We start from the raw sequence: 26,890 nt of genomic DNA, 5'->3' as shown, positions 1-26,890 counted from the left end.
ACAGCTTCTCTCCAATGCAGCCCGTCTGGGCCAGCAAAGGCTACTTTTATCGATGTTGGTTCTTCATCCAACATGAAAGCAATGTAGTCATGACCAAATGTTTTTGGTGTTCTTACTCTATTACCACGTCTTAGTACTGTATCTTTTGGATCGGGCCTTGCACGCTTGCGCGATTTAGGTTCCGCATCCGCTGATTTAGAACTAGTGGCTTCTTCTTCCACTGGTTTAGAACTAGTGGCTTCTTCAATTCTTGTCTCAGAATTGGTTGAGACTTTTTCCTTGTCTTTTTCCTTGAGGTATTTGTAGGATGGCTTCCTTCCCTTCCACAACTCATAAGGAGTAACATCTTTTCCTTTGAGAGGGATTTTATTCAAGATATAGTTGGCTGTCAAAACAGCTTCCCCCCACATGTTATGTGGTAATCCTGAAGTTAGAAGCAGTGCATTCATCATCTCTTTTAGAGTTCGATTTTTGCGTTCTGCAACACCATTAGATTGTGGTGAATATGGTGCAGTTGTTTGATGGATTATACCACTTGCGTTGCATAATTCCTCAAACGGGGCTACATATTCGCCTCCTCTATCACTTCGAATCGATTTGATTTTACAACCAAGTTGATTCTCAACTTCGTTCTTATAGTTTTTGAACACTTCTATTGCTTCATCTTTACTTCTTAAAAGATAAATGTAGCAATACCTTGTGCAATCATCTATGAAAGTGATAAAGTACTTTTTACCACCTCTAGTTTGCACCATCTTTAAATCACATACGTCCGTGTGAATTAATTCAAGGGGTTTCGTGCTTCGTTCAACCGAGTGAAACGGCAACTTAGTCATTTTTGCTTCAAGACAAATTTCACATTTATCTTGGATATCCAATTCATTAGCCTTTAGTAAATCTAAATTTACTAATTTTTTAATGGCTTTTGAATTAACATGTCCCAATCTACAATGCCACAAATTTGAACACTCAGTCAAGTAAAAGGAAGTAGATGCTTTATTCTTATTAGCCAAAGGTTTAGCAACACTGCGAGTCGTCACACTAAGTTTGAAAAGCCCATCGGTTACATAACATTTTCCGAGGGATTTTCCAAACTTATACAAAACAAACCTATCAGACTCAAATACAAGTTTAAACCCCTTATTAACTAGTATTGATCCTGACACTAGGTTCTTGCGGATGTCCGGGACATGCAACACATCCTTCAATGTTATTGTGACGCCAGACGTCATCATGAGGATCACATTTCTGATGCCAAGGACTTCGGAGGATGCTTGATTCCCCGTGTTGATCTTCCTTCCTTCAACAGCAGTGTATGAGGCAAACTTGCTCCTATCTGAGCAGACATGAGCAGTAGCGCCGGTGTCGATGTACCAGCCACCCTTGTTGTCAACAAGGTCAACCTCTTCAGTGACCACAGCAATGAGGTCGTTCTCGTCCCAGTCTTTGAACTCCTTCTCAACGACGTGGGCAGCCGGCTTCTTCTTCTTGCTGCGGCAGTCTTTTGCAAAGTGACCCGGTTTGCCACATTTGTAGCAATCGCCTTCAAACTTCTTTGTAGGCTGCTTTCCCTTCCCTTTGTCATTTGGACGGTTTGGGCGAGGGCGTTTGTTGGAGGGACCTCCCCGCTCCAACAGATTGGCTTTTGCTTCAAGTGGGGTGAACCCCTCAGCCTTTTGGTCGCTTTTGCGCACATCGCCTCAATGCGCAACTTCACGATCAAGTCTTCAAGGGTCATCTGCTTTCGCTTGTGCTTGAGATAGCTCTTGAAGTCCTTCCAACTGGGAGGAAGTTTGTCAATGATCGTGCACCTTAGGAATTTGTCGGGCAAAGTCATCCCTTCAGCCACTAATGCGTGGATGATCATTTGGAGCTCTTGGACTTGCTCCATGATGGGTCGAGAATTGACCATCTTGTAGTCCATAAATTTGGAAGATACAACTTGTTCAGTCCCTGCAGCATTATCTATGCTATATTTCTTTTCTAGGCTTTCCCACATTTGTTTAGATGTGGTTACATTGGAGTATACATTGTACAAACTATCATCTAAAGCACTTCGAATGAAATTTTTACAAAGATAGTCTCATTTTCTCCAAGCTTCATAGTCCGCCATGACTTCAAGCCTAGTCTCTTGGTCGCTTGGCGCAGGCGGCTCGTTTTCTGTGAGGAAGTTGGCGACGCCCAATGTTGTCAAGTAGAACAACATCTTCTGGTACCACCGCTTGGAGTCAGATCCTCCAAACTTCGGTGGCTTCTCGGCAGGTGGCATCATTCTTGGTGCCAAAGGTGCCGCACTTGGTCCATGGAAGGAACCAATTCCGTTGCCCCCGAATGAGCCAACAACATGGTTGGGCATAGAGCCCCCACCATTCATGTTGGGCATAGAGCCCGACGTGGTCATGTTGGGCATAGAGCCCGCCATGGTCGTACCAACCCCGAAGGGACTAGCACCCGCATGAGACCCGAAGGCCCCAACACTCGTGTGAGACCCGAAGGCCCCAGCACTCGATCCATTAAAGGATCCGAAGGAACCACTAAAAGTGGAACCAACCGAACCACCAAAGGTGGAACCAGTGGACGCCCCGAAAGGTTTGTCCCAAACCCATGGGACAATTGAAGAAGCGGCTGGGAAGCCGGGGGTTGGCATCATCGAGGGGATTGATGAAGTGTTGACGGGTCCAGTGGTCGCCATGGTGGAGGAAATGGCGGCGGTGGTGGTGGCAGCAGCGGTGTTGGATTCAGTCGACATCTCCAGCAAAGGTGTTTAAAGTTTCGAAAGTTTTAGTTCAGTTTAATGGTCCAAATTACTTCAAAGGCAAGTTATCTCGTCTTGCGATTGTTGGTTTCTGGGGATTACAAGAGATAAAAAGCGGGCGTAATACAACCCAAAAGAAGGAATACAGAATGGAAACTGAACTAAATGAAATTATAACTGAAATTCGAAACAGATTAACCGTGAAACAGTTGTTAGCCGAGTCGAGGAGGCCTCTTCCCGCAAGACGAGATACGCCCCGATAGTGCTCTCGGTTTGGCGTGTCGTCCCCAAAGGTAAAACGACTACGTCTCTTTTGATGCAGCACCGCAATCAGCAGAGCGCCGGCGAACTGGATGAAGGAGAGGGCAGAGCTTCGACAGAAAGACAATGCAGAGAGACGGAGAGAGCTTATGTTGTAATGCTTGTGAACAGTAGTGTCTAATGCAGTGGAATGGCTAGCCTATTTATAGACCAAGCCACCATGCAGGGCCAACCAAGCCATGAAGGCTCATCATGGCAGATTCGTAACCGCCGACGGTTACGAGCGTGTGGCAGGAGTGTGCCTTTCGCGTGTGGAGCGTGTGCTTTTCTCACGTGGCAGCTCTGACTGTGCCACGCTTGACGACGTGTCAAGCCACTTGGATTGCTGACTCTGCGGTGGTATAAAAAGATTAAGTTTGGGCTAGGGACAAGCCCAAGCACCAAGCCCAAAGACCACCCAAAGACCAATTGCCAAGTCCAAGTCCAAGTCCAAGTCCGGGATCGGGATCGGGACTGGGCCCGGGCCCGCGACCGCGACCACGACCACGAGCACGTGCACGGGCTCGGGCGAGCGGGCTGCGGCGTCGGCGCGTGGGCTCTTTCACCCATCTTGGTCCACTATAATTATTAAGTAACATAAAGTCACTTAATTTAAACACATTAAAAGATGTGTTAATCCTCCAATGTGGGATAATTAACACTAGTTAATTATTCCCTAAGCACTAACTCCAAGCTTTAATTAAAAGCTAATTATGCCCAACTTTAATCCACTATTTCTCACTCACCGGAAATCGGATTTGAGAAAGTAAATATACTATATTTATCTACGTAAAATGTAGATCGACGCTATGTCATTTAATTTCACAAAATTAAATGTCTCGTCACATTTATTATTTGGTCAAAATCCATTGACCGGGCATATTTAATCCATGATTTTTACAAATTTATCCTCAACTCATTACCCGTATATATATTATTTATATAACACATATATTAATATGGCCAACCATTACAACTCATTAAATACTAATAATAATGTGGGTATCTCCACCAAGACTACTAGAGTTGTCAAGTGTGCTGGGCCAAGCCCGTTGAGGCCCGCCTATATTTTGGCCCAGTCTGGACTAGGCCCATATCTGAGTCAGGCTGGGCTTTATTTGAATTTTTTTTATTTATGTAGATTAAAGAGATTCTAAAAATATTAGGTTTCACTTACACGAAATCTTAAATGAAATAATGATTAAGTTCATTTGCTGACTTTGTACTAATATCATTTTTCACATTCTTTACTCTATCTAAAAGTGTATAACGAAATGAAGAACCACTATTGTAAGTAGATGATGACATATAAGTTATGCACTGACTAATAAATTTTAAAAATCCTACTCCATAATTATTCATCAGAGATTGAGGTTTGAATACCAAGATATGAGTAGTATTTTGAAAAATAAACTTCACAATCATCCTTTATACATCTTGGACAAAAATAAATATAAGAAAAAAATTATATACAGTAAAGATGGAATATTGTTTTCATGTGGATTTAGTTGAGAACTTGAGTATATATTAAATCCATTCGGTGACATCTAATAACATTGGAACAATACAGAGAATATTAGCATGACTCATGCACAAGATTATGTGCATAAATCGGAAAATATATTATTATTAATGATTAATTACATTAAAAATATTAATTATATAAGGTGGGCCTCTAATGGGGCGGTCTTGGGGCGGGCCGGGCCTGGGCCGGGCCTCCGATGGTACGGGGCCTGGGTTTACAAAATGTCCCAAATGTAGCCCACTTCAACCATTGAGCCAGCCCAGCCCCGCTCCGTTTCACTAGTGGACCAGACCTGGGCTAAGCTGCCCGGCCCAATTAACAACTCTAAACACTACTTTAACAATCATTCTCCTTCTCTCTCTTACTTTACCAATTGTGCATTAGTTCTCGTGTCATTTCAAATGCACATATTTTTATGAGACGGGGGAAATATATAGCTACAAAAAGCAAAAGAAAGCGAAAGGGTATTGGAAGTCGGATTATCCACTTCTCATACAGGACAATGGCTCAAATGAACCATGAAGCTGCACATGAACATGAATGAGAGTCATATATTCATGGAGGACATGAACACATGGAACATTTTCTACATCGACGCTAGAAGTTGGTGGGGGAGGCATTTTTCGTGGACCTGATTGAAGCTTTCTAAGGGCCTTTAGAGCATCTCCAATGGTCGGCGTCACCACCGGAGCGCCGATTTTTCGCCCACGCCGGTTTGACGCCGAACCATTGGAACCGGCGTGGGCGAAATCGGCGTCAAAATCGGCGTCGCCATGCCGATTCCCGCGCTGACGCCGGTTCCCACGCCGATCCTCACGGGCGCCATTGTGGCTCCCGGATCGGCGCCAAACCGGCGTCGGATTTAAATATTATTTTTTTTTTTCGCAAAACACTATATATACGCGCGTTGAACCTCATTTTCATTCGCACCACTTGTTTTAACGAGTACTCTCTCTCTACCTTACTTTCTGTACAAGATCAATTTAAGAAATGAGTAATGCCGGTGGTAGTGGTGGGGATGCGGATGAGTACGAGCGTATGATGAACGAAGAGCTTGATGCCTATACGAGCCGTGAGGTTGATCGATGGATGCAGAGTTATATGCAGCCGGCGGCACCTCGCCCACGACCAGTTGTCCACCGTCGACAAGTGGTGCATCGTGATCATGACGCTGCACATCAGCGCCTGTTCACAGATTACTTCGCAGAGGAGCCGCGTTTTGACGCCAACCATTTCAGGCGTCGTTTTAGGATGAGGCGGGACTTATTTATGCGTATTGTTAACGAATTGGAGCAGCGATATCTGTATTTCCGCTTCAGGCACGATGCGGTTGGCAGACCCGGCCACACCCCTATTCAAAAGTGCACTGCGGCAATCAGGCAGTTGGCCTACGGCACCGCGGCAGACATGTGGGACGAATACCTCCACATCGGTGAGACGACTGCCATCGAATGTATGAAGTATTTCTGCCAGGGCGTGATCGAAGTATTCGGTGATCAGTATCTCCGAAAGCCTACCCCCGAAGATTGCCGGAATTTGCTGCGGATGCACGGGGATCAGCACGGGTTCCCGGGAATGCTAGGCAGCATAGATTGTATGCATTGGGAATGGAAGAACTGTCCCGCTGCCTGGAAGGGGTTTTACACGACCGGCTACAAGGGAAAAAATCCCACGATGATCCTCGAGGCCGTGGCTGATTACCGGTTGTGGATTTGGCATGCGTATTTTGGGATAGCCGGTTCGAACAACGACCTAAACGTCCTCAACTCGTCGCCCCTTTTCAACGAGCAGTGCCAGGGCGTCGGTCCGGCCATCAGTTTTGTCGCCAACGGCAACCAGCATGATATGGGCTACTACTTGGCGGATGGGATATACCCTAGGTGGCCCGTCTTTGTGAAGACGATCCGGTGCGCATCAGAGCCGAAGAAGGCCTACTTTGCGACGCGGCAGGAGTCGGCGCGAAAGGACGTGGAGCGCGCATTTGGTGTGCTTCAAGCTCGATGGGCTGCAGTTAAGGGACCAACGCGTTTGTGGCATGTCGACTGCATTGCTGATATAATGTATGCCTGTATTATCATGCACAACATGATCGTCGAAGATGAAGGTGTACAACTGACTGATTGGGCCACCGACGATAATGAAGCAGGTCCAAGCCACGGCGTCATCACCGCCAACGTACGAGGTGGGGTACCGCACGATGAAGAAGCCCTCCTCCAAGCACATGCCGACATGCGTCAGACGGAGGCTCATATTCGACTGCAAAATGATTTAGTTGAAGAGTTGTGGGCGCTGAGGACTGCAAGGCGGTAGTTTTTATGCAAATTTATGTAATTTTTTAAATGTAATATTTTTAATTATTGTACTTTTTTTATATTAATGTAATAAAAAAATTTTAATATTATTATTCGAATTTTCCGTATTTGTCTCGTAATTTAAATTCCGTATGTTGATACAAGTGTAAATTAAATTATATAATTGTTATTAGTGATGTGGATAGGTAGTGTGAAGGCTATTTGATGGCTATTTGATGTCCAGTTGATGTGGCAAGCTGATGTGGCAGGAGAATTGTAGTGCTGATGATGTGGCAGTGTGAAGGCTATTTGACGGCTATTTGACGTCCGTCAGCATTGGAGATGCTCTTATTACTCCCATTTTTGCAACGTCGAACTTCGAGGCGAAGCTTATGGTTCTCATTCAAGGCTTATCATTGGCCACGGAGTATTCATCACATATATGGATCGAGCTAGACTCGGTGGCTCAGTGGCTCTGGTTTAAGTGTTGTACACGGTATGAAAAGTTTTTGCTCATTTGATGCACTACGTTAAAGTTCTTTGATTCATCAAAGAATTTGGATCAAGAATTGAGATACATTATAGCAAGACTATTCAGTTCCAACGGTCTAACCATTGAAGATTGCTTTTTATGCAATATGTCATTGAACTACTTACCTATATTGGGAATACAAGTTCCCGATGTCTACGCATAACATTCAATGTCTTAAATGGATGAGATCAAGAAGAGCAGTGCAAAGGTGTAAGTAGGGGTGGGTTGTATCGAAACAATCATACTGCGTACAACACCGAAAATCTGGTATGAGCAAAAATCACACTTTTACCTTACAAGAAGTTTTGGTTCACCAAAATTCGATATACTACATTTTCAGAACAACCAATTTCAATATCATTACCATACCATCTTCTCGGTATGTCGTACCGAAATTCGGTATACTAAAATTTTATGGCATGCCGTATTTCAGTACGGTTACCGCAATTCCAATATACCATATACTCCCTCCGTCAGATCATAAGTGATAATTTTTTTGGGGTATAGATTTTAAGAAAATTATATTTATTGAGTTAAGTGAAGAGAATAAAGTATGAGGAAGGAAATAGTAAGAAAGATAAAGAGAGAATAAAGTAAAAAAGAGAGATAAAATAAAATAAAATAAAATAAAATAAATAAAGATGTTGCTTTTTGCTAAAAAAAGGAAATCAATAACTTATAATGGGATAACCCAAAATATAAATATATTCGGTATTTACGGTATATATCATTTTTATGAAATGATGTTAGTTTATAGACGGCATACCGTAAATTCTGATATATACCGTGATTTACGGTATACAACAAAATTTCAGTATGTCGTGGTATACCATGGCATATGAAAATTAATATTGTTACCGTACCAAAATTTTTTTCCCTACCCCTATGTGCTTTAGCAATGCAATAAGGAAGATAAAATAAACTTGATTTAGTTGAGTTAAATGAATATTACAAATTTCATTGAGTCAAATGAATATTACATTTGCGGAGAGCTTTCTCAACTACATGAAAAGCACAACGGTCAAGTTTCTTGTGCCATGGATCTATACTAGAAACAAGAACATAGGGGTTGAACTGCATAAACATGTCCTAGATATGCTTGGCAAATAGTAGGTTGCTTACTGAAATTCTAGAGTGAACTGGAAATGCTAGAAATCCTAGAAGAAGGCTTGACAGACGACTTAGGAAAATGAAAATGGTACAGACCTTGATCAAGAGTGTCATTGAGAATGAGTCCATCGGTTTTCTGATCATTAACAAGGCAAAAGGAAGAATGAAACTCAAAACTACATTATTGTTATCTTTGGGAAGTCGAAAAAAACTAAGAGGATACTTGTTATAATAGGAAAATGAAGAAGTTTTTAAGAAAAGAGTTTCAGAGTGAAGTGTAGAAAATATGATTGACCAATATTAGCAAAATTTTAATACCAATACCATTTCCAAATTGGAGTTTATTACCTCCATGTTATTCTATGCTAGAATTCATATATGAGATATCATTTTGGAAATGTGATGAGTAGCACGAATCTCAATATCATGAGGCGATGGAGTATTCATCAATTCCACACTCAGTAGGTGAATCGAGGGAAGGGGGTGAGTGGAAGCTATGAGCTCCAAGGCATGTGCCATATTAGCAGTTGGATTTGAGGGAAAAAATCAACTATTGATTAACCAATCAACTATTAAAGCATTTGCCTCCTCTACTGTCTCTAGATGAATGTCAACCTATAGTCCTTGAGACCTACTAAAATTCAAAGGACTATTTCTGTGACGATATCCCCCTCTGCCTCAAACGCATTAAAGGTTTTGGCTAATTCCTTACTCAGTTAACTGACTAATCAGTTCAGTTTCTAATCAAACTGATCGATTAGCCACCCTATATGTTACATACTTGGGATTATTTAGGGAAAAAATCAATAATTTGTTATTTTAGTAAAGAAGAAGATGAAAAAAAAAACAATCTTCAGAGCAGCCACCAATATAGAATAAGGCAACTTAGCATGATTTTATAAAGAATCGGACCAATGACCAAAGTTCAAGGGAATTCTCAAGAAAATTATATTATGGACGTACAAATTATCTTAAATGAGCATCAACAAGAGTTGAAAACCTAAACAGGTGGATCAATTTGCTCTCCACTCTAACGTACAATAAAAAAAACAGCGCTGATAGTCAACCTTCCAAAATGGAAACACAAAAGCAGGTATGTTCCGTACAAATTTAACAACACAACACTCCTTAGCACAATTGTGACAACTAAGCCACTGTACTGTACAAAATTACATAAAACAAGATAAGGAAGAGAACCTTATATAGCATCAGATGCTGAGTAAGAAGATACAGATGATACGCAAGGAAACCAATATCGGCTTCTACCATCCTTGTGTCCATTATCAATCATGGCAAGACCTTCCTGTATTATCCAACATGTACCAGATAAGCTCTACTCATTTGGAATCAAAGTTTTAAGCATCTAAAAAGAAAAATAGCAGCAGCAACTTACTTCTAGTAAAGTCTCGAGGGCATCAGTTGCACGTCCAGAAGACCCAGAGAGCCGTCTCTGAACTTCATCAACTGTTACAAAGCCTTGACCCTAATGAAACAGCATAACACATAATTACAGTAAGTACTAGAAGTTAAAACCTGACCATAACCCAAAGCACATACTATAACATACACAGCCTCAAACAAGAGGATTCTATGGACACACGTCAATTTACAACCAAGGCATGGATAAGATCATAAAACGAGTAGAATCAACAAGAATATATGCGAAGGGTAAAAAACATATCAAGAATACAGCAGAAAAATTCGGCAAGGACTCAAGGGCAAACCTGCGCTAGCTCCAAGATTTCATTGTGATCTTTATTCAACTCTGTGGGGACAGATCTAACAAGCTTCTTCTTGCCAAGAGAAATCACCTCAAAACCGTTCCCGAGGACCTGAAACAATTTTACGTGTTTAACACTGTAAATCGCAATGATATTAATAATATAAAATAGGTAACAAGCTACCTAAATATATATAGAAAATGAGACAGATGAATGCAGACAGATGTGAGCACACATGTATATATGAAAGTGGGTAAGACAAGAGATCTGATGTTGCATCATAAGTTTAGGAGAAAAATAATTGTAGTGTGCCAATGAGAAAATAAACCATCTTTTTAGCCAAACAGAGATATTTATTGTGGAAAGCAATCAAATATAGCCTGTCACTTTTAAGAGACTACATAAATGATACTACTTCCATCCCAAGTTCATTGCTAAAATTAATCAGACAGGTGTTCAAAAATGATTTGAGGGGTATCCCCAAACATATTCCACTAAGATAACATCAGTGATAAGATCAAGATCAAATTACCTTTAGCTTACTTATGGCACGCAAACAATCATCCTGAGAGATAGCCTCACGAGTCCCTTTCCTTCTTTGACCAAGCATTTTACAAAGCTCTTCCAAGCTGATCAGACCTCCATTGTGAGGTCTGGTAGCCAAGCAAATATCAACAATTTGAACCCCTGTCTAGATACATGGATTTGTTACAGTTAGAAGTGAAAGAACAGAGACCGTCTATACATAAGAGAAACATGAGGCCAAAACTGTTATGAATAAAATAAACAAACACCGGGAGTGAAACTAGATACTTCTCAAAATACAATAGTGACAGGCAATAATATAAATGTGGCAAACAACTTAGTGTAAGAGATCAATGAAGAAGTGCGGTACCAACCAAGTTCGTAATAGAAATCACCAATGCCCAACAGTTCAGCCCAGAAACCCTTATTAGAAGCCAGAGGATCAACTCCAACTTTGGCACACATCTCATGAAACTGCGACCGAAATGCTGGATTCTTGCGGATGTCATTCTATCAAACCACACAGAATTATGAGACAAGCAAATACTTTAAATATTTTGATAAGGAATTAGGAGAATTAGTTATAGAAAACTGCATAAGAATGTAAACTAACTTTGATCAGATGCTGCAAAGATGTAGTATCTCTTATTTGGTATAGCGATAGTTATGGCACAAAAGGCTAGAAATTTTTCATGCTTATAATCAAAGCTTCACCAAATTCATCGGACTTTTTGCGTGAAACAAATAAGGTAGATGGAGTTATTACCTTTTGATGGATATATTTCTTTGTTTTTAATACTCCCTCCGTCCATTACATATGACACATTTCTTTTGGGCACATGCTTTTAGGAGTGAGAAAAAAGTAGAGAGAAAAAGTAGGAGTGAGGAAAAAGTAAGGGAAAAATAGAGTGTTGCTTTTTTTTCCGTAAAAAGAAATGTGTCGTTTATAATGGACGGCCTAAAAAGGAATACACCTCACTTATAATGGGACAGAAGGAGTACTACACAAAAACAAGAGGAATCTGAAGTCGGATTCTCATACATTTCATTTTACTCAAGATCTTATCATACGGTCCAAGTCCAACCAACTAGGCCTTTAGCCTCTTTCATATAAACTTCACAAAATTTTGGAAAATGGAGACAAGATACTCAGTCACTATCTCTGGATAGACTATGAGTGCTTCATTGGCATAGTTCCTGTTCAATTTAACTATAAAATATTTAGTTTTTCAAAATAATGTGAGCTTGGCAGTTTGCACCACACAATAACTATTGTGGTATAAATTACTCAAAGAAACAGGTTACTGATAAAAGCTAGACAAAAGAATTATGAAAATAAAGCGAAGAGATGGTATAATAATTATTAAAATGGTTAATATCATGTTCTAGATCAAAGTTTTCCCATTATCAAGAAATAGACCACACTTCCAGTATTGACATAATTATACCCAATATTTTTATTTGGTTTTCAAATCTAGATCGGGCCCACTTTTTCTGTACCAATAGTCACGTTGACAACTGAAATTTGGGAGAATTAAGTTAAATGATGCTTTTACAAATCAATCATTGTATATTTTTTTGTCAATGTTTATTTCTGAAAAAAAATTAGCAAACTTCAGTCAAGGAAGCTATACTATACCTTACTCAAAATAAAAAATAAATAAAAAAGAAAAAGAAAAGAGAACCTTGTGTTTGCGGGCAAAGTCTTCTAGCTGAGAACGAAATGTAGCAAGTTGTTCTTTCATGAGATCTGTCCGCAATTTTGCCACATTTTCTCCAAGCAATCGGTACTGATCCTTTAATCATCCAAAAATATTGATTAAAAGTACAGCGAAAGAAATATTAAGATTCGCATTTATATTTAATATAGAGAGAAGGAGTGGGAAGAACCCTAGCAGCAGCGGCATTCTGCAAACCTCCAATTCCAGGTCTACGCCTCATTATGTTATTCTATGTCCAATTGAACTTTGCACTATAACTTCTCTTTCTGCTGAAGCAAGATAAAGACAATAGACATCAAATTAAGTAGTGGAGTAAAAAAATTATTTAAATAAAAGAAAATTCAGGTAAAACTTATAATTCCAAAACCAAAAGGAAAGTATGTGGAGTTTCAATCATCAGATGAGCACCAGGCCAGTTCTGTGAATCATATGTGAAAAAACTGAAATGTGTGTATACCCAAACAGAACTGGACACCGAATTAGGTTCGTTCAATTTTTTTTATTCTGCAGTTACAAACTTTGTGTTTGTAGTTTCTTCTTCTGTATCCTATGATTCGAATCAATAAACAATGAGAATAGCAAACTAAAGTGCAAATTAACTAAATTCAATCAACAACGACTATAAAAAACGGAGAAAAACTCTCAATTTTGCGACTAGTTTGATTAAGGGAGTAAAACTAACGAGGCAGGCCAGAAAGTAGCCTTGATTTTGCAATAAATAGGAAAGCATTTAACCCTAATCTTCCATTGAACGGACGAAGATCTCGAACCTGAGAGTGTTAACGGCTGATAGTTTTCACGACATCGGCGGCGACGGTTTGGGAAAGTCAGTCAATTTGGGAAATTGGTTATCGTGGTTATGTTTTTGTGGTGTCAGCAATAAAAGAAACTAATTAAATTAAATCTGACCTAGCTATGAATTTGGATATACAGTGTATCACCTCAAAATTAAATTTGAATATATGGTGCATCCTTCTAAATTATAAATGAATTTAATTATTACAGTATGATTTATTAAGTAAAATCATGATTTAATTAGGATAGATTCAACAGTAATTATCAAGTTGTTAACTAAGATATTCGTATGTCAACAAGAAGATATTTGTATGTCAATTAAATTTGTTTACATGTCACCCCGAAGATATTTGTATGTCAACTAATTATGTCATTTGAAATAACACGAGAATTAATGCACAATAAGTAAAATAAGATAGAACGGAAGAACAATAGTTAAAATAGTGTCAATGGATATTGGGATCCACATTATTGTTAGTATTTAATGAGTGGGATCAACATTATTATCAGTATTTAATGAGTCGTAATGATGGATCATAGTGATATAAGTTGTAAATAAATTGATATATATGGGTAATGAATTGGGACAACTTTTCATAAATGAAAATGTTCATATTTTTATGAGACAGATGAAAATGGAAAGTATATATATATTTTTTTGGGACGAAAGAAGCACATTTTTAGTTGATATACAAATATTTTCGTGTTGAGTTGATATACTTTTTTGTAAAAAGGTTCCACGACCAGCTCAGGAGCAGTAGTGGAAGTCTGCTTTCGTCCTTTTTTTCCAATCTCTCTTGTGAAAATTTCTGTTCTATATTGATAGACCTGTGTGACACTAGCCAATCAATTCATTCAATCGACGAACTGGTCGGGATTCACTTCCCTATGACTGGTAAGATATAGGAAGGAGTATCAAGTATAAGAATAAGTAGAAGAGGAAGAAGAAAGAGTAGCTACGAACTGAGGACGGGTTTTTGGGGTTAGCTCACCCTCGCGGGATCGCGACCCTTTCTATAACATATGTTTTTGACATAATTAGTTGTTAGCAATTTAAGATAGTAGCATTGTAATAGGACCAAATCCATCATGCATATGATATGGGTAAACAGCTAACTCGATCTAAAGAAAGGCTTTAGTTTAAGCAATTAGTAAGAGTAGTGATACAAACGGGAAGTCCAAGGCCCGGGCTGACCCGACCACGACTCCCCTTAAGCTGCCCGGAAGGCCCGTCACGAGATCAATGAGACAAAGGCTTCGGGAAAGCGTTTCAAACTTCATTAGGAGGGGAATGGAGGAGGCAGATGGAATGCCCGGTCGGGCGAATCCACACCTCCAAAACGCCCGACCGGGCGTTTGCGCGCTGAGCATCGTCCACAGTCCAGAAAGTTCGCCCGACCGGGCGATTTCGCCATCCCAGAACGCCCGACCGGGCGTTTGAAGAAGCAGCGCCGAATCCAGAAAGTTCGCCCGACCGGGCGATTTCACTTTCCCCAAAACGCCCGGCCGGGCGATTCAACTTTTACATCCGTTTTTTCCTTGTTTTTTTAGCCCTTTTCTTGGGTTTCCAACCCTAACTATAAATATCCTTTTTGTAAGACTTTAAGGGCAGACTTTGATGAATGTTATTATGAAGACTCCTTTGAGAGCATCTCCCATGTGAGATTTCTATCCAAATTCCTACATTGTAGGTTGCTTGTTTTATGTTCATTTGGCTAAATCAAGTATAGGTATGCATTTATGGTTGTGTAGTCATGAATGTGGAGCCAATGGAGTATTTGCTTTGGGTGAAAGTAGCCTAGGGTTGCCCACATCTTTTTGTGGGAGGTCATAGGTCCTCAAAGAGGATTCCTCCTTCTTTACACTTTCTTCTCACCTTCTTTCTCTCCATCCAAAACCATTTTGAGTTTAGTTTTTGGAGGCTAGGCTCTTTATCTTTACTTTATCCTTGAAAACACAAAAAAATTGAAATCAAACACCGCTTTGGGTATTTCTTGGGCACATGGAAGGTTTCCCTCACAAGGAACCTTATCATTTGGTATCAGAGCCTAGGTGCCTACCAAGTGTTTGATTTTAAACCTCTATGAAATTTCATTTTCCTTATTTTTCCTTATTTCTTTTGTTTTAGTCTTTGCTTGTTTATTGGTCAATTGTTGTAGGATTGAGCTGATTTTTGGTGTGCATGAACCTTGATACATGAACTATTTTCCTGAAAAATCTCAGCCAAAAATTCTATCATTTGATAGGTCAAATTAATGTGTGAAGTTGCTGCCCTGTTTTGTGCCCTAGTTTGACAGATTTGGGGAAAACGTAAAATCGAGGGTCTTCTCGAAAACCTGCTATATTGGGGATATTTTTCCCTCTTTCTAAACCCTTTAATCTTGTTATCTACCAAGTTTCATCAATTTTGGGGTTGGGTAGCCATATCAAAAAAATTCCTAAAGATCAGCCAAGTGTTACATAAATTTTCAGCTCAACTAAGTTTGTTTGTTAACTTCCTTAGGCATTGAACCTTACTTTCACATGCTTGATTGGCTTTACTTGCTTGGTTATATTGCCTATGTGTATACCTTGATTGATTTGTCTTAGCGCTTGCATTTTGGAAGTTGGATATTGAGAGTGAGTGAACCTAGCCCTCACTATATTCTAAGCCTTTTTCCGAGTGACATTGGTGAGTGAATTGGGGGTGGGATTACCAATTGGGAAGTGAGTTCTTACTAAAATCTCCCCTTCTTGTGTGTGTGAGTGTGGATTTTACTAACCCTTAGGACTAGATCCTAGTTTTTTTTATTTCTTATTGTAGGTACCATTGTGAATGCCACCTCGTACTAGATCCACCACGATGGGGGATCCGCAACCGGGTGCGAGTACGAGTCTTAGTGTGGCGGGGGATGAGTTGAAAAACTTGATGGAAAAAATTATGACGGATTTGAGGGATCTAAAAGAAGGCCAAACCACAATGCATGTCACTCAAGATGCTATGTTCGGGGATTTGAAGGAACTCAAGGTGAACCAAGCATCCATCCATGAAAACCAAACTTTTCTCCACGACGAGCTCAACGCTTTGAAGGCCGTGCGACTATCAAGGTCAAACACCCCTAGGAGCAATCACACACATCATGATGCCTCCGAGGGGAGTAATGGAGAGGAAGAGCCATATGGTTGGTACGATCATGGGGGGCGCGGGGGACAAGGAGGAGGACGGAATGGGAATAGGAATGGTAGGTTCGGGAACATAATGGGCGGAAGAGGGAATGGAAACATGGGGCACCATGGGTGGAATGGTAGGCATGGAAGATATAGAAACTATGAGGAGGAGATGGAGCCGCGGTATGATGATCCCACCAAGTCTATCAAGCACACATTTCCCGAGTTCCACGGCAAGTTTGATCCCGAGGCCTACTTGGAATGGGAGTCACAAATGAGCAAAATTTTCTCACTCCATAACTTTTCGGAAGGTGATAAGGTGAAGGTGGCAATAGCCGAGTTTCGTGGCAATGCGGATACATGGTGGAATGATACGATGAGGAGGAGAAGGATGGTTAGGGGAGGGGAAGTGGGTTCGTGGGCGGAGTTGTGTGAGCTCATGAGGACTACCTTTGTACCAAAGTCCTATTTCCTCCGACTTCGAGGGGAGTTTCAAGATTTGAAGCAAGGGACGAAGAGCGTAATGGAGTACTACTATGAACTCCTATCATTGATGAGCAAGGTAGGGGTGGAGGAGCAAGAAGAGGCGACTCAAGATCGATTTATCCATGGCCTTAACATCAACTTGAAGCACAAGGTGCAAGTGGAGGCATTGAGGGGAATTTCCTTGGATGAGGTGATTGGGTTTGCCGACACTTTTGAGAGGCAAAGTAAGGAGTTGGTTTCTAGCCGGGCTAAATGGGCGTCTAGCCAAACCGGAGGGACGGGGACTAGCAAGTGGAGTGCTCCCGGCAAGAAGGTGGAAAACATGGCCAATCCAAACACCCAAGGGAGGCCGATCGCGAAGGCTTTACCGGGTACTCAACCTATTAAAGCTATAGCCCCTATGGAAGACAAGAAGGTTCAATGTTTCAAGTGTAAGGGGTATGGCCATTATGCACGCGAGTGCCCAAACCAACGGGTAATGGTTATCGGGCAAGATGGTAGCGTGTATAGTGAGGAAGATGAAGAAGATGGGGAGGGTGTGGGCACTAAAGAAGTGAGCCCGGACACCGACATAGCTTTTTCTAGTGGCGAAGAAGAAGATACACCCTTAAGGGCTATGGTTGTACTCCGAATGCTCAATGTACAACCCAACCTTGAGGAGCATAAGGAGCAAAGGTGCAACATCTTTCATATGAAGTGTAAGGTGAAGTCCAAGACGTGCTTGGTCATCATAGATGGAGGGAGTTGTACAAATGTGGTGTGTGACCGGTTGGTGGCCAAGTTGGGATTGAAGGTACTTAAACACCCAAACCCCTACAAATTGCAATGGTTAGGGGACTCCGGAGAGTTGAGGGTGAAGGCTCAATGCAAAGTTCCATTGAAGATTGGAGAAGTTGAGGACGAAATCCTATGTGATATCATTCCTATGACGGCATGTCATGTTTTGCTAGGGAGGCCATGGGAGTTTGATAGAAGGGCCTACAAAAATGGCTTCACGAATGAGTATTTCTACATGCTCAACGGGTTGAAGGTTCGTTTGAAGCCATTGCTACCTAGTGCCGTGTTTGAGGCTAGCCAACATCTACAAAAGGAAAGAGAGAGAGATAGGGAAAAAAGGCTAGTAGAAGAATGTGAGCTAAAAAAGCCAAGTGAGAGTGGGGGTGGTGAGAGAAAAATAAAAGCGCCCAAAGGAGAGCACCCACAAACAAGAGGGGGAAAGGAATGTTTGATAGCTAGTAAAACCGACCTTGGGTGGGCACTAAACAATCACCCCTCCGTTCTCCTCGTGGTCCGTAAGGATTTGTGCTTAGCTACTAACCTTGACCCGTATCCTTTGATTGTCCAAAGTGTGTTGCAGGAATTTGAAGATGTATTCCCGGAAGAACTCCCGAGTGAACTCCCTCCCATGAGGGGGATCGAGCATCAAATTGACCTTTTGCCGGGATCATCACTCCCAAACTGGGCCGCATACAAGGCGAACCCCAAGGAGACACAAGAGCTACAAAGGCAAGTCGAGGAACTCCTTGCCAAAGGTCTAATTCGTGAATCTCTATCTCCTTGTGCCGTACCCGTCATTCTTGTACCTAAGAAGGACGGAAGTTGGAGGATGTGTGTAGATTGTAGGGCAATTAACAAAATCACCATCAAATATAGACACCCTATACCTAGGTTAGACGACATGTTAGAGGATCTTTGTGGCTCTATATGTTTTTCTAAAATTGATTTGGCTAGTGGATATCACCAAATTCGCATGAAAGAGGGAGATGAATGGAAAACCGCTTTCAAAACCAAATTTGGCTTATATGAATGGCTTGTGATGCCTTTTGGTTTAACTAATGCCCCTTCTACATTCATGCGTTTGATGAATCATGTACTTCGTCCTTTTATTGGGAAATTTGTGGTGGTATATTTTGATGATATCTTGATTTATAGTCGTAGTGTTGAAGAGCATGCTAGTCATCTTAGGAATGTGCTTGAAGTGTTGAGAATGCATACTTTATATGCCAAGTTGCCTAAATGCATTTTTTGTGTTGAGGAAGTTGTGTTTCTTGGTTTTGTTGTGGGAAAGGAAGGAGTGCGGGTAGATGAGGAAAAGGTGAAAGCCATTAGGGAATGGCCAACACCTAGGAATGTGAGTGAGGTTAGGTCCTTTCATGGCCTTGCTAGCTTCTATAGGAGGTTTGTTAGAGATTTTTCCACAAAAGCTTCACCCTTGAACCACCTTGTCAAAAAAAATGTTGAGTTTAAGTGGGGGGAGGAGCAAGAGAGAGCGTTTAGTACCTTGAAAAATGACCTCACGCATGCTCCCTTACTAGCACTCCCTAATTTTGATAAAACTTTTGAACTTGAGTGTGATGCAAGTGGTGTGGGGATCGGGGGAGTTCTCATGCAAGAGGGTAAGCCCATAGCTTACTTCTCGGAAAAACTAAATCAAGCCCAATTGAACTACCCCACATACGACAAGGAGTTGTATGCTATAGTCCGTTGCCTTGAGAATTGGCAACACTATTTGATGCACAAGGAGTTTGTGATACACACGGATCATGAGTCTATTAAGTTCTTAGGAGGTCAACATAAACTTGATAAAAGGCATGCTAAATGGAGTGTTTTCCTAGAGACTTTTCCCTATGTCATTAGGTACAAGAAGGGAAAGGACAATGTGGTTGCCGATGCTCTTTCTAGGAAGCCTTTTGAGACCTTGCATGATGGCACTTTACTTGTGAGTGATACCGTGTGTTTGAGAAAGCGTGTGCTTACTATGTGTACCTCCAAATATGTTGGATTTGAGTTTATTAAAGACCTTTATGAGCATGATCATGACTTTTCTTCTATTTACGGAGCTTGTGAAAAAGGTGCTTTTGATAAATACTATAAGTTGGATGGCTATCTTTTTAGAGAGAATAGGTTGTGCATACCTTCATGCTCTTTGAGAAACTTGTTGATTAAGGAGGCTCACCTAGGGGGCCTAATGGGTCATTTTGGGTTGCTTAAAACTTTTGACATACTAAGTGAGCATTTCTTTTGGCCTTGCATGAAGAAGCATGTTGAAAAGTTTTGTAGTAGTTGCTTAGAGTGTAGGCAAGCCAAGTCTAAATCTAACAATTATGGTCTTTACATCCCTTTGCCTACTCCTACACATCCTTGGGTAGACTTGTCCATGGACTTTGTTCTAGGTCTCCCAATGTCTCCTCGGAAAAATGATAGCATCTTTGTGGTGGTGGATAGGTTTTCCAAAATGGCTCACTTCATTCCATGTCGGAAGACAAGTGATGCCAAATTCATTGCTAGTTTATTTTTCAAGGAGGTTGTAAGAATCCATGGGGTCCCGATAACTATTGTAAGTGATAGAGACGTCAAATTTTTGAGTTTCTTTTGGAAAACACTTTGGGGTAGGATGGGCACCAAACTTCTTTTCTCTACCACCGCACATCCCCAAACGGATGGTCAAACGGAAGTTGTAAACCGCTCATTGGGAACTCTTCTCCGTGCCTTGGTTTTTGAAAATAAAACTTCTTGGGAAGAATGTTTGCCTATAGCCGAATTTGCTTATAATAGGACCATACATTCCACCACCCAACAATCCCCTTTTGAGGTTGTCTATGGTTTCAATCCACTCACCCCGTTGGACTTGTCCATGGCCGATTTGCCTATGTCTTATATGGTTGATGTAGGTGGGATGGAGAAAGCCAAGTTTGTACAAGATGTGCACACTCGAGTGCAAGAACGAATCCGCAAGATGGGGGAACAAGTAGCTCAAAGGGTAAACAAAGGGCGAAAGAAAATGTTGTTCAACCCCGGAGATTGGGTGTGGGTACACTTTCGGAAAATACGTTTTCCCGACAAAGCAAGATCCAAGCTTGCCCCGCGAGGGGATGGCCCATTTATGGTCCTAGAGCGTGTGAACGACAATGCCTACATCATTGATCTTCCCGGTGAGTATAACGTGAGTTGTACTTTTAATGTGGCTGACTTGAGTCCGTTTGATTTTGTAGGGGACGACCCAGATTTGAGGACAAATCCTTCTCAAGAGGGAGAGGATGATACAAACGGGAAGTCCAAGGCCCGGGCTGACCCGACCACGACTCCCCTTAAGCTGCCCGGAAGGCCCGTCACGAGATCAATGAGACAAAGGCTTCGGGAAGGCGTTTCAAACTTCATTAGGAGGGGAATGGAGGAGGCAGATGGAATGCCCGGTCTGGCGAATCCACACCTCCAAAACGCCCGACCGGGCGTTTGCGCGCTGAGCATCGTCCACAGTCCAGAAAGTTCGCCCGACCGGGCGATTTCGCCATCCCAGAACGCCCGACCGGGCGTTTGAAGAAGCAGCGCCGAATCCAGAAAGTTCGCCCGACCGGGCGATTTCACTTTCCCCAAAACGCCCGGCCGGGCGATTCAACTTTTACATCCGTTTTTTCCTTGTTTTTTTAGCCCTTTTCTTGGGTTTCCAACCCTAACTATAAATATCCTTTTTATAAGACTTTAAGGGCAGACTTTGATGAATGTTATTATGAAGACTCCTTTGAGAGTATCTCCCATGTGAGATTTCTATCCAAATTCCTACATTGTAGGTTGCTTGTTTTATGTTCATTTGGCTAAATCAAGTATAGGTATGCATTTATGGTTGTGTAGTCATGAATGTGGAGCCAATGGAGTATTTGCTTTGGGTGAAAGTAGCCTAGGGTTGCCCACATCTTTTTGTGGGAGGTCATAGGTCCTCAAAGAGGATTCCTCCTTCTTTACACTTTCTTCTCACCTTCTTTCTCTCCATCCAAAACCATTTTGAGTTTAGTTTTTAGAGGCTAGGCTCTTTATCTTTACTTTATCCTTGAAAACACAAAAAAATTGAAATCAAACACCGCTTTGGGTATTTCTTGGGCACATGGAAGGTTTCCCTCACAAGGAACCTTATCAAGTAGTATATTCAGAACGGTGTTTAGTTATTAAAGAAATACTACTATTACATTTACTTTCAGCGCCTTGTGTAAAGATATTCCGCTAAAATATGACAAACATTCCTACCTCTGTCCAAAGCAACCAATCCCTTCTCTCAAATCCTTTTACAAAGACCAAAACATTAGTAGCCTAAAAGCTTAAATGGAATCCTGTAATCCACAACTGTTTCTAATGTCAAAATTGCTCTTCTGAAAAATAAAACAAACCACCAAAGCTCATTTCTATCTCGCCTAATCAAGTCAGTTCTTGGATCTGTCTCTAGCTGCTAAGCTGATATGCCTGTAGCTTCTTTCGGTATCAAGAATAGAAAAGCCACCGGGATGAAAGTGCATACGACTTGGATCATAATGCCCACGAATAAGTTGTCAAAGCTTCCTGAAGAGATATTCAAAACTGAGGCCAGCCCAGCACCCACAAACGAGCTCACAGTCGAACCCAAGTTGTTGATGGACATAAAGAGTGCAAACAATGTTCCTTCAATACCAGGTGGGCAGAGTTGCCCGGATAAGATGAGGAATGGCATAAACCTGAAAGAACAAGTTGAAAATACTGATTAATTCACTGCTTTCACTTTTACTCTACTCTATTACTTGAGCAGAAGAATTTATTAACACCATGAACGTGCTGGAAAATATACAACTAAATAGAAAATAGGTGGCCATGAATTGAGCCTTTTCAACGTAACGATACGAATAGCCTTTGATACAAAAACTGTTATGTACGTACTTAAATTGGTTGATGCCATCTGATAAAGCTGATCCAAAGATCACCATAACCTTGTCTGATATGCCTAGTGAAAGATTTGATCTTGACACCAGAATTGCGTCCAGAAGGCTCAATATGGACAAACTAATATGAGCACACCTGAAAATTTTTAAGAAGCCCACAAATGAATAATTGGTAACTTACTTGGAGTGAGGGTCTAGTTTTGCCAAAAAGTCAAGAGGAATCCAGGTCTAAGATTGACTTACAGGAGAATCCTACGCAATTTCATTTTCTTCAAGTAGCGATTATAAATGAAGGTCCCGAGCATGAGTCCCAACCATCCTATGACACGAGTGGTGCCCAAGAATGATGCTTCCAATTTGAGAACTTCAGTCTGGTAATAGAACATTATTGTCGACAGGTTTGGAACAGTCACATGTGCCAGGAAAAACCATGCCATGGGTCTACACTCCCAGGAGAAAAGTAGCAGCATAAAAGAAACCATCAGTTTATTCATGTCATTAAAGAGAAAGAACCTACAAATAAAAACTCAATAACAAGGCTGCAAAGAAATACTAATAAAATAGGGAAGAAACACATACACTTGAATACATGTGCTCAGATATTCCATGTTTCAGTAATGTCAGTTTAATAATTGTCACTTTCATTTATGGTAGCCGCATTATTATTTGCTACCTGACTTCAAGTGTTACTATATTGGTTTTTGATATTCAATCATTGAAAAGCTATAACAATTGTTAACATCACAACAAGTAAGAATCATCATCCACATTTTTTGGCGATTTTACTTGCCGAACTCCACAGTAGATCATGAAATGGGCAAATATACATTCCAATAATGAATCCACAAAGCACATATGCAAGTAAATAACACAAAGGGAAGCTTAAGTGAAAGCATGACAATTAATTGTTTCAGGTAAAGTACATATAGTAACAGAGCAGCTTAAGAGACAATATTCAGCTGGAAATCACTCCAACCTTACACAAGCAACCAACTAACTATATGAGAATGCCCTAGTAATTACCTCAAAATGATTGGCTGTCTGAAAGCCCCAAGCAATGAAAATGTGGCACTTTTCAAAGAACTGAACCATTTTCCCATAATGAATCCGTGGTCAGACGACTCAGATACAGCTACAGGCTCTTGTTTTGTGCTCTTCTGCCCCCTTCTTTGCCTATGAGTATTTTTTCCAGACTTCTTTGTAGATATATTTCTATGGTTTTTTGCATTATCTTCATCGGAATCATTGCCATTAATTGAGTGTGAGGCTCCATTTGAGTTGGAATTCTCAGAAAGTAATTTATCTTCTACTGAACTTTCCTCAACTAAACTACATGAAAGGAGCTGTACGGCTGGTAAAACTGAAAAAAGTAAAAATATTTTATCTATCTGTAAGTTGTCAAGGGTGTAGCCCCCAAATAAACTGCCACATATCCCTCCAAAAGCCATTGCCATCCAGGATACGGACTGAAGATCACCAGCAAAACTAGCCCTGTTCAAGAGTCATAAGAAAGTAATTTATTGACGCCAAAACAAAAGAGAAATACATAGACTAACTACAAATTCAGTGACAGAGAAAAAACCATGACATGCTTTACATGCATGTAAAGTACAGAACAGACTACAGTTTTTACATATTTAACATTTAAGCATATACTTTTGAGGAAATCACATTATCTTTGAAACTTGGTATCCCTTCATATACTATAGAAGAAAGTCTTTACAACAGACAGATTCACCAGGACAGCCAATAAAGACACCAACATGTTCCATGTCAAGTTAGAACAGAAGATTAATCTCAGGTTTTGTTCATTTAGAGAGAGAGAGAGAGCAACATTGGGCATTCTTAACTTAATAGGACTTAAATGCAGTTTGCAGCAGTCATCATACTTAATTCTGTTAGTATGCCTTGATATTCTGTCACAACAAATTCAAGAAACGACATTTTCGCCGTTGGTAATGTATTCCACATCTGCATTGAGGATGGCTGCTAATATTTTAAGCTTCAATTTGAGCTAACTCTATCAAAGGTCAAGTGTAAAAATTAAAACTAAATTTGAATGCCTCGTCCTCTGTTGTCAACAGATAAATGTCAGCAATTATGAACATAGCACTATAAGTTTTTTACTTTCTATTAAAGGGATGCACAATCTTACAGCACATACTAAAAAAGACAGCCCCACAACACATTGAAAGACTTGCCTTTCAAATCTTACAGCCTCAGCTATCATGGCATCAATTACAACATCGGCCATTGCAGAGCCCAAATTCTGTACTGTCAAAAGAATCATGAGCTGCAATCTGGAGGTCCTTGCGGATGTATGGATGCCCAAAACAAGCCATGGGAAAAGAGATAGCAATGTGGCAATTATTAAGTAAGGAATCCTTTTTCTTCCGCCAATGGGTATGCAATCTGACAAAATTCTGCATCGCAGATCGCAATTCAACATTAATTTATGTCATCAATGGTGAAGTACCACTTACTTAATGCTTCTTATCAAAATTGCATGCATGCAGTAGAACAATAAAGCACTACTATCAAGAGACCTGCTTGTAACACAGGAAAATGTTGAATATGATCAATTAATAATGCAGATTCTTTTCTCATGAATATAAGTACTTACTCAACTCAATCATGGACTAGTTAAGGCTTCCAAATGTTGATTATTACTATTTGTAGCACGTAGTATAGTGCTTTGATTTTTCTATTTTGAATGAATAATTGATACACCTGAATAAAGTTTCTACAAGGTCTTTACATCCATCATGGCTGCTAGTCCTAGCTCTTGTTTTCCAATTTTCGCATGCCCGAAGAAGTGAAGAACATATGCAGAAAAGAGAGAATTAATATTTACAGGTGATGGGAGGGAGGGGGGGGGGGTATTAAAATGTTGCTGGACTTCCTATTTTCTTTCATGAAAAAAGAACACACATCTCCACATAAAGCTATCACACTGAAAATGGAGTTCGAAACATACCCATATACAGGTTTGATACTCCAAGGAAAGAATGCTATCGTGGTCACGAACTGCGATGCGGAAGGCGATAGCTTTAGCTTGTCTTTTAGTAGGTATGACACCGCAGTCCAAACAAACGATCTGAAGCCCTGGTTCAACCAGAATAAAATGCCAAATTTAGGGTGGAGAACAAATATCCAGAGAACACAAGAAAGCATATGCAAACATCACAAGGGTATAAAATCTTCTCTAAGATGTCAAGTCATCATTCAATCCCCGTTGTATCCTACTGAAAGATATCCTAAAAAACTCTTCCCTAATAGAGTAAAAGATTTTAGTTATTTGGTAATATGACTCTAGATTCTTCTTAGAACATAAATCAGATGCTAACAGTTAAATCATTTTATATAGATATCTCAACAGCAAATTAACAGGAATTGAAGTGTTTTCAGAAAAAATCATCAGGCTCACGACAATCACCAAATCAAGGAATCAAAATAAATAAACAAATATACCATGCAATCAGAAACTATTAGGTGCGACTCGTTCACAACAAAACACAGGCATATAACATGAGATCACACAAAGCAATCAATAAAAGCCTTCAGAAATCACTCAAATATAACAATTATTAGTAAATGCAGCATTGCCTTACCACATCAAGCGAGAAATTGTTAAAAATCAAATGAAACGATAAAAGGAACGAAAAAACTCGGCAACAACAATCGAAATTGAGAAAAAACGAGAGCTAGAAAGGGAACCTGGGTGAAGTAAATGAAGCAAACCAGCCATAAAAAGGAGGCCCCGAATGCGATCCCTAATTTCTTCAACCAACTTATCATTTTATTTCTACTGGATTCTGGTGGAGCGAACTGACTGAATTTTGTGCAACACCCCACCACCCGTCGATGATCCCGGATAAAGTTTCAATAACGGATTCTGCTGAATTCTTTTTCTAAAATCTCCATCTTCTACAATGCATATCAAAAAACGAAATCGCGAAGGATATTGAGGAGAATTGGATCTGAGGGAAAATTTAGGAGATTACGCATCGAATTTGCTTCATTGGAGGAATTTAATGTTCATCCCTCTCCTTTTTATGATTCTTCTGCGTTCAACGGTTTTTTTTCTCACTTGTTGACTCTATTTAGATAATGAAGAAAATTGGATTCATTTTTCTATTTCAGTATATTTTTATTTATGCAAACTTCCTCATTTTCTATTTTTTCTACAAAAAAATCTTTCATTTTACCAATTAAGTGATCGTTCAATATGATTATTAAATTATTTCTTTCTATTTAAAATATGGTTGTGTACTGTATCCTCTCAATATAACGAGAGAATA

General features: G+C 40.4%; 2 protein-coding genes and 1 non-coding gene across 4 annotated transcripts; 1 reads left to right on the top strand and 2 right to left on the bottom strand.

Annotated features, from left to right (window-relative positions):
* Nucleotides 1–4,586: 4,586 nt before the first annotated feature.
* Nucleotides 4,587–4,687, top strand: LOC121785617. Its single transcript, XR_006047002.1, has one exon. It is a non-coding gene; the product is annotated as a U6 spliceosomal RNA (small nuclear RNA).
* A 4,750-nt stretch (nucleotides 4,688–9,437) lies between these two features.
* On the bottom strand, nucleotides 9,438–13,393 carry LOC121783382 (vacuolar protein sorting-associated protein 22 homolog 1). Of its 2 annotated transcripts, none has more exons than XM_042181440.1 (8): nucleotides 13,251–13,393; nucleotides 12,650–12,749; nucleotides 12,445–12,555; nucleotides 11,134–11,269; nucleotides 10,767–10,921; nucleotides 10,238–10,345; nucleotides 9,907–9,996; nucleotides 9,438–9,816 (listed from the first exon to the last, which is right to left on the bottom strand). In XM_042181440.1, the coding sequence occupies exons 2-8, from the start codon at nucleotides 12,698–12,700 to the stop codon at nucleotides 9,712–9,714; spliced, it is 756 nt and encodes a 251-aa protein (XP_042037374.1). In that variant the 5' UTR covers nucleotides 12,701–12,749; nucleotides 13,251–13,393; the 3' UTR covers nucleotides 9,438–9,711. The 2 variants fall into 2 exon arrangements, with proteins under 2 accessions (XP_042037374.1, XP_042037373.1); XM_042181439.1 differs by having other exon boundaries at nucleotides 12,650–12,746.
* An 8,447-nt stretch (nucleotides 13,394–21,840) lies between these two features.
* Nucleotides 21,841–26,679, bottom strand: LOC121783364 (probable folate-biopterin transporter 4). Its single transcript, XM_042181416.1, has 7 exons — nucleotides 26,307–26,679; nucleotides 25,567–25,694; nucleotides 24,791–25,012; nucleotides 23,613–24,080; nucleotides 22,833–23,030; nucleotides 22,588–22,725; nucleotides 21,841–22,388 (listed from the first exon to the last, which is right to left on the bottom strand). The coding sequence occupies exons 1-7, from the start codon at nucleotides 26,385–26,387 to the stop codon at nucleotides 22,127–22,129; spliced, it is 1,497 nt and encodes a 498-aa protein (XP_042037350.1). The 5' UTR covers nucleotides 26,388–26,679; the 3' UTR covers nucleotides 21,841–22,126.
* Between the last annotated feature and the right edge of the window lie 211 nt (nucleotides 26,680–26,890).

This window comes from Salvia splendens, chromosome 21 (assembly GCF_004379255.2).
Source record: "Salvia splendens isolate huo1 chromosome 21, SspV2, whole genome shotgun sequence".
Taxonomy (NCBI): domain Eukaryota; kingdom Viridiplantae; phylum Streptophyta; class Magnoliopsida; order Lamiales; family Lamiaceae; genus Salvia; species Salvia splendens.
This window is presented reverse-complemented; position numbering and strand designations above follow the sequence as displayed.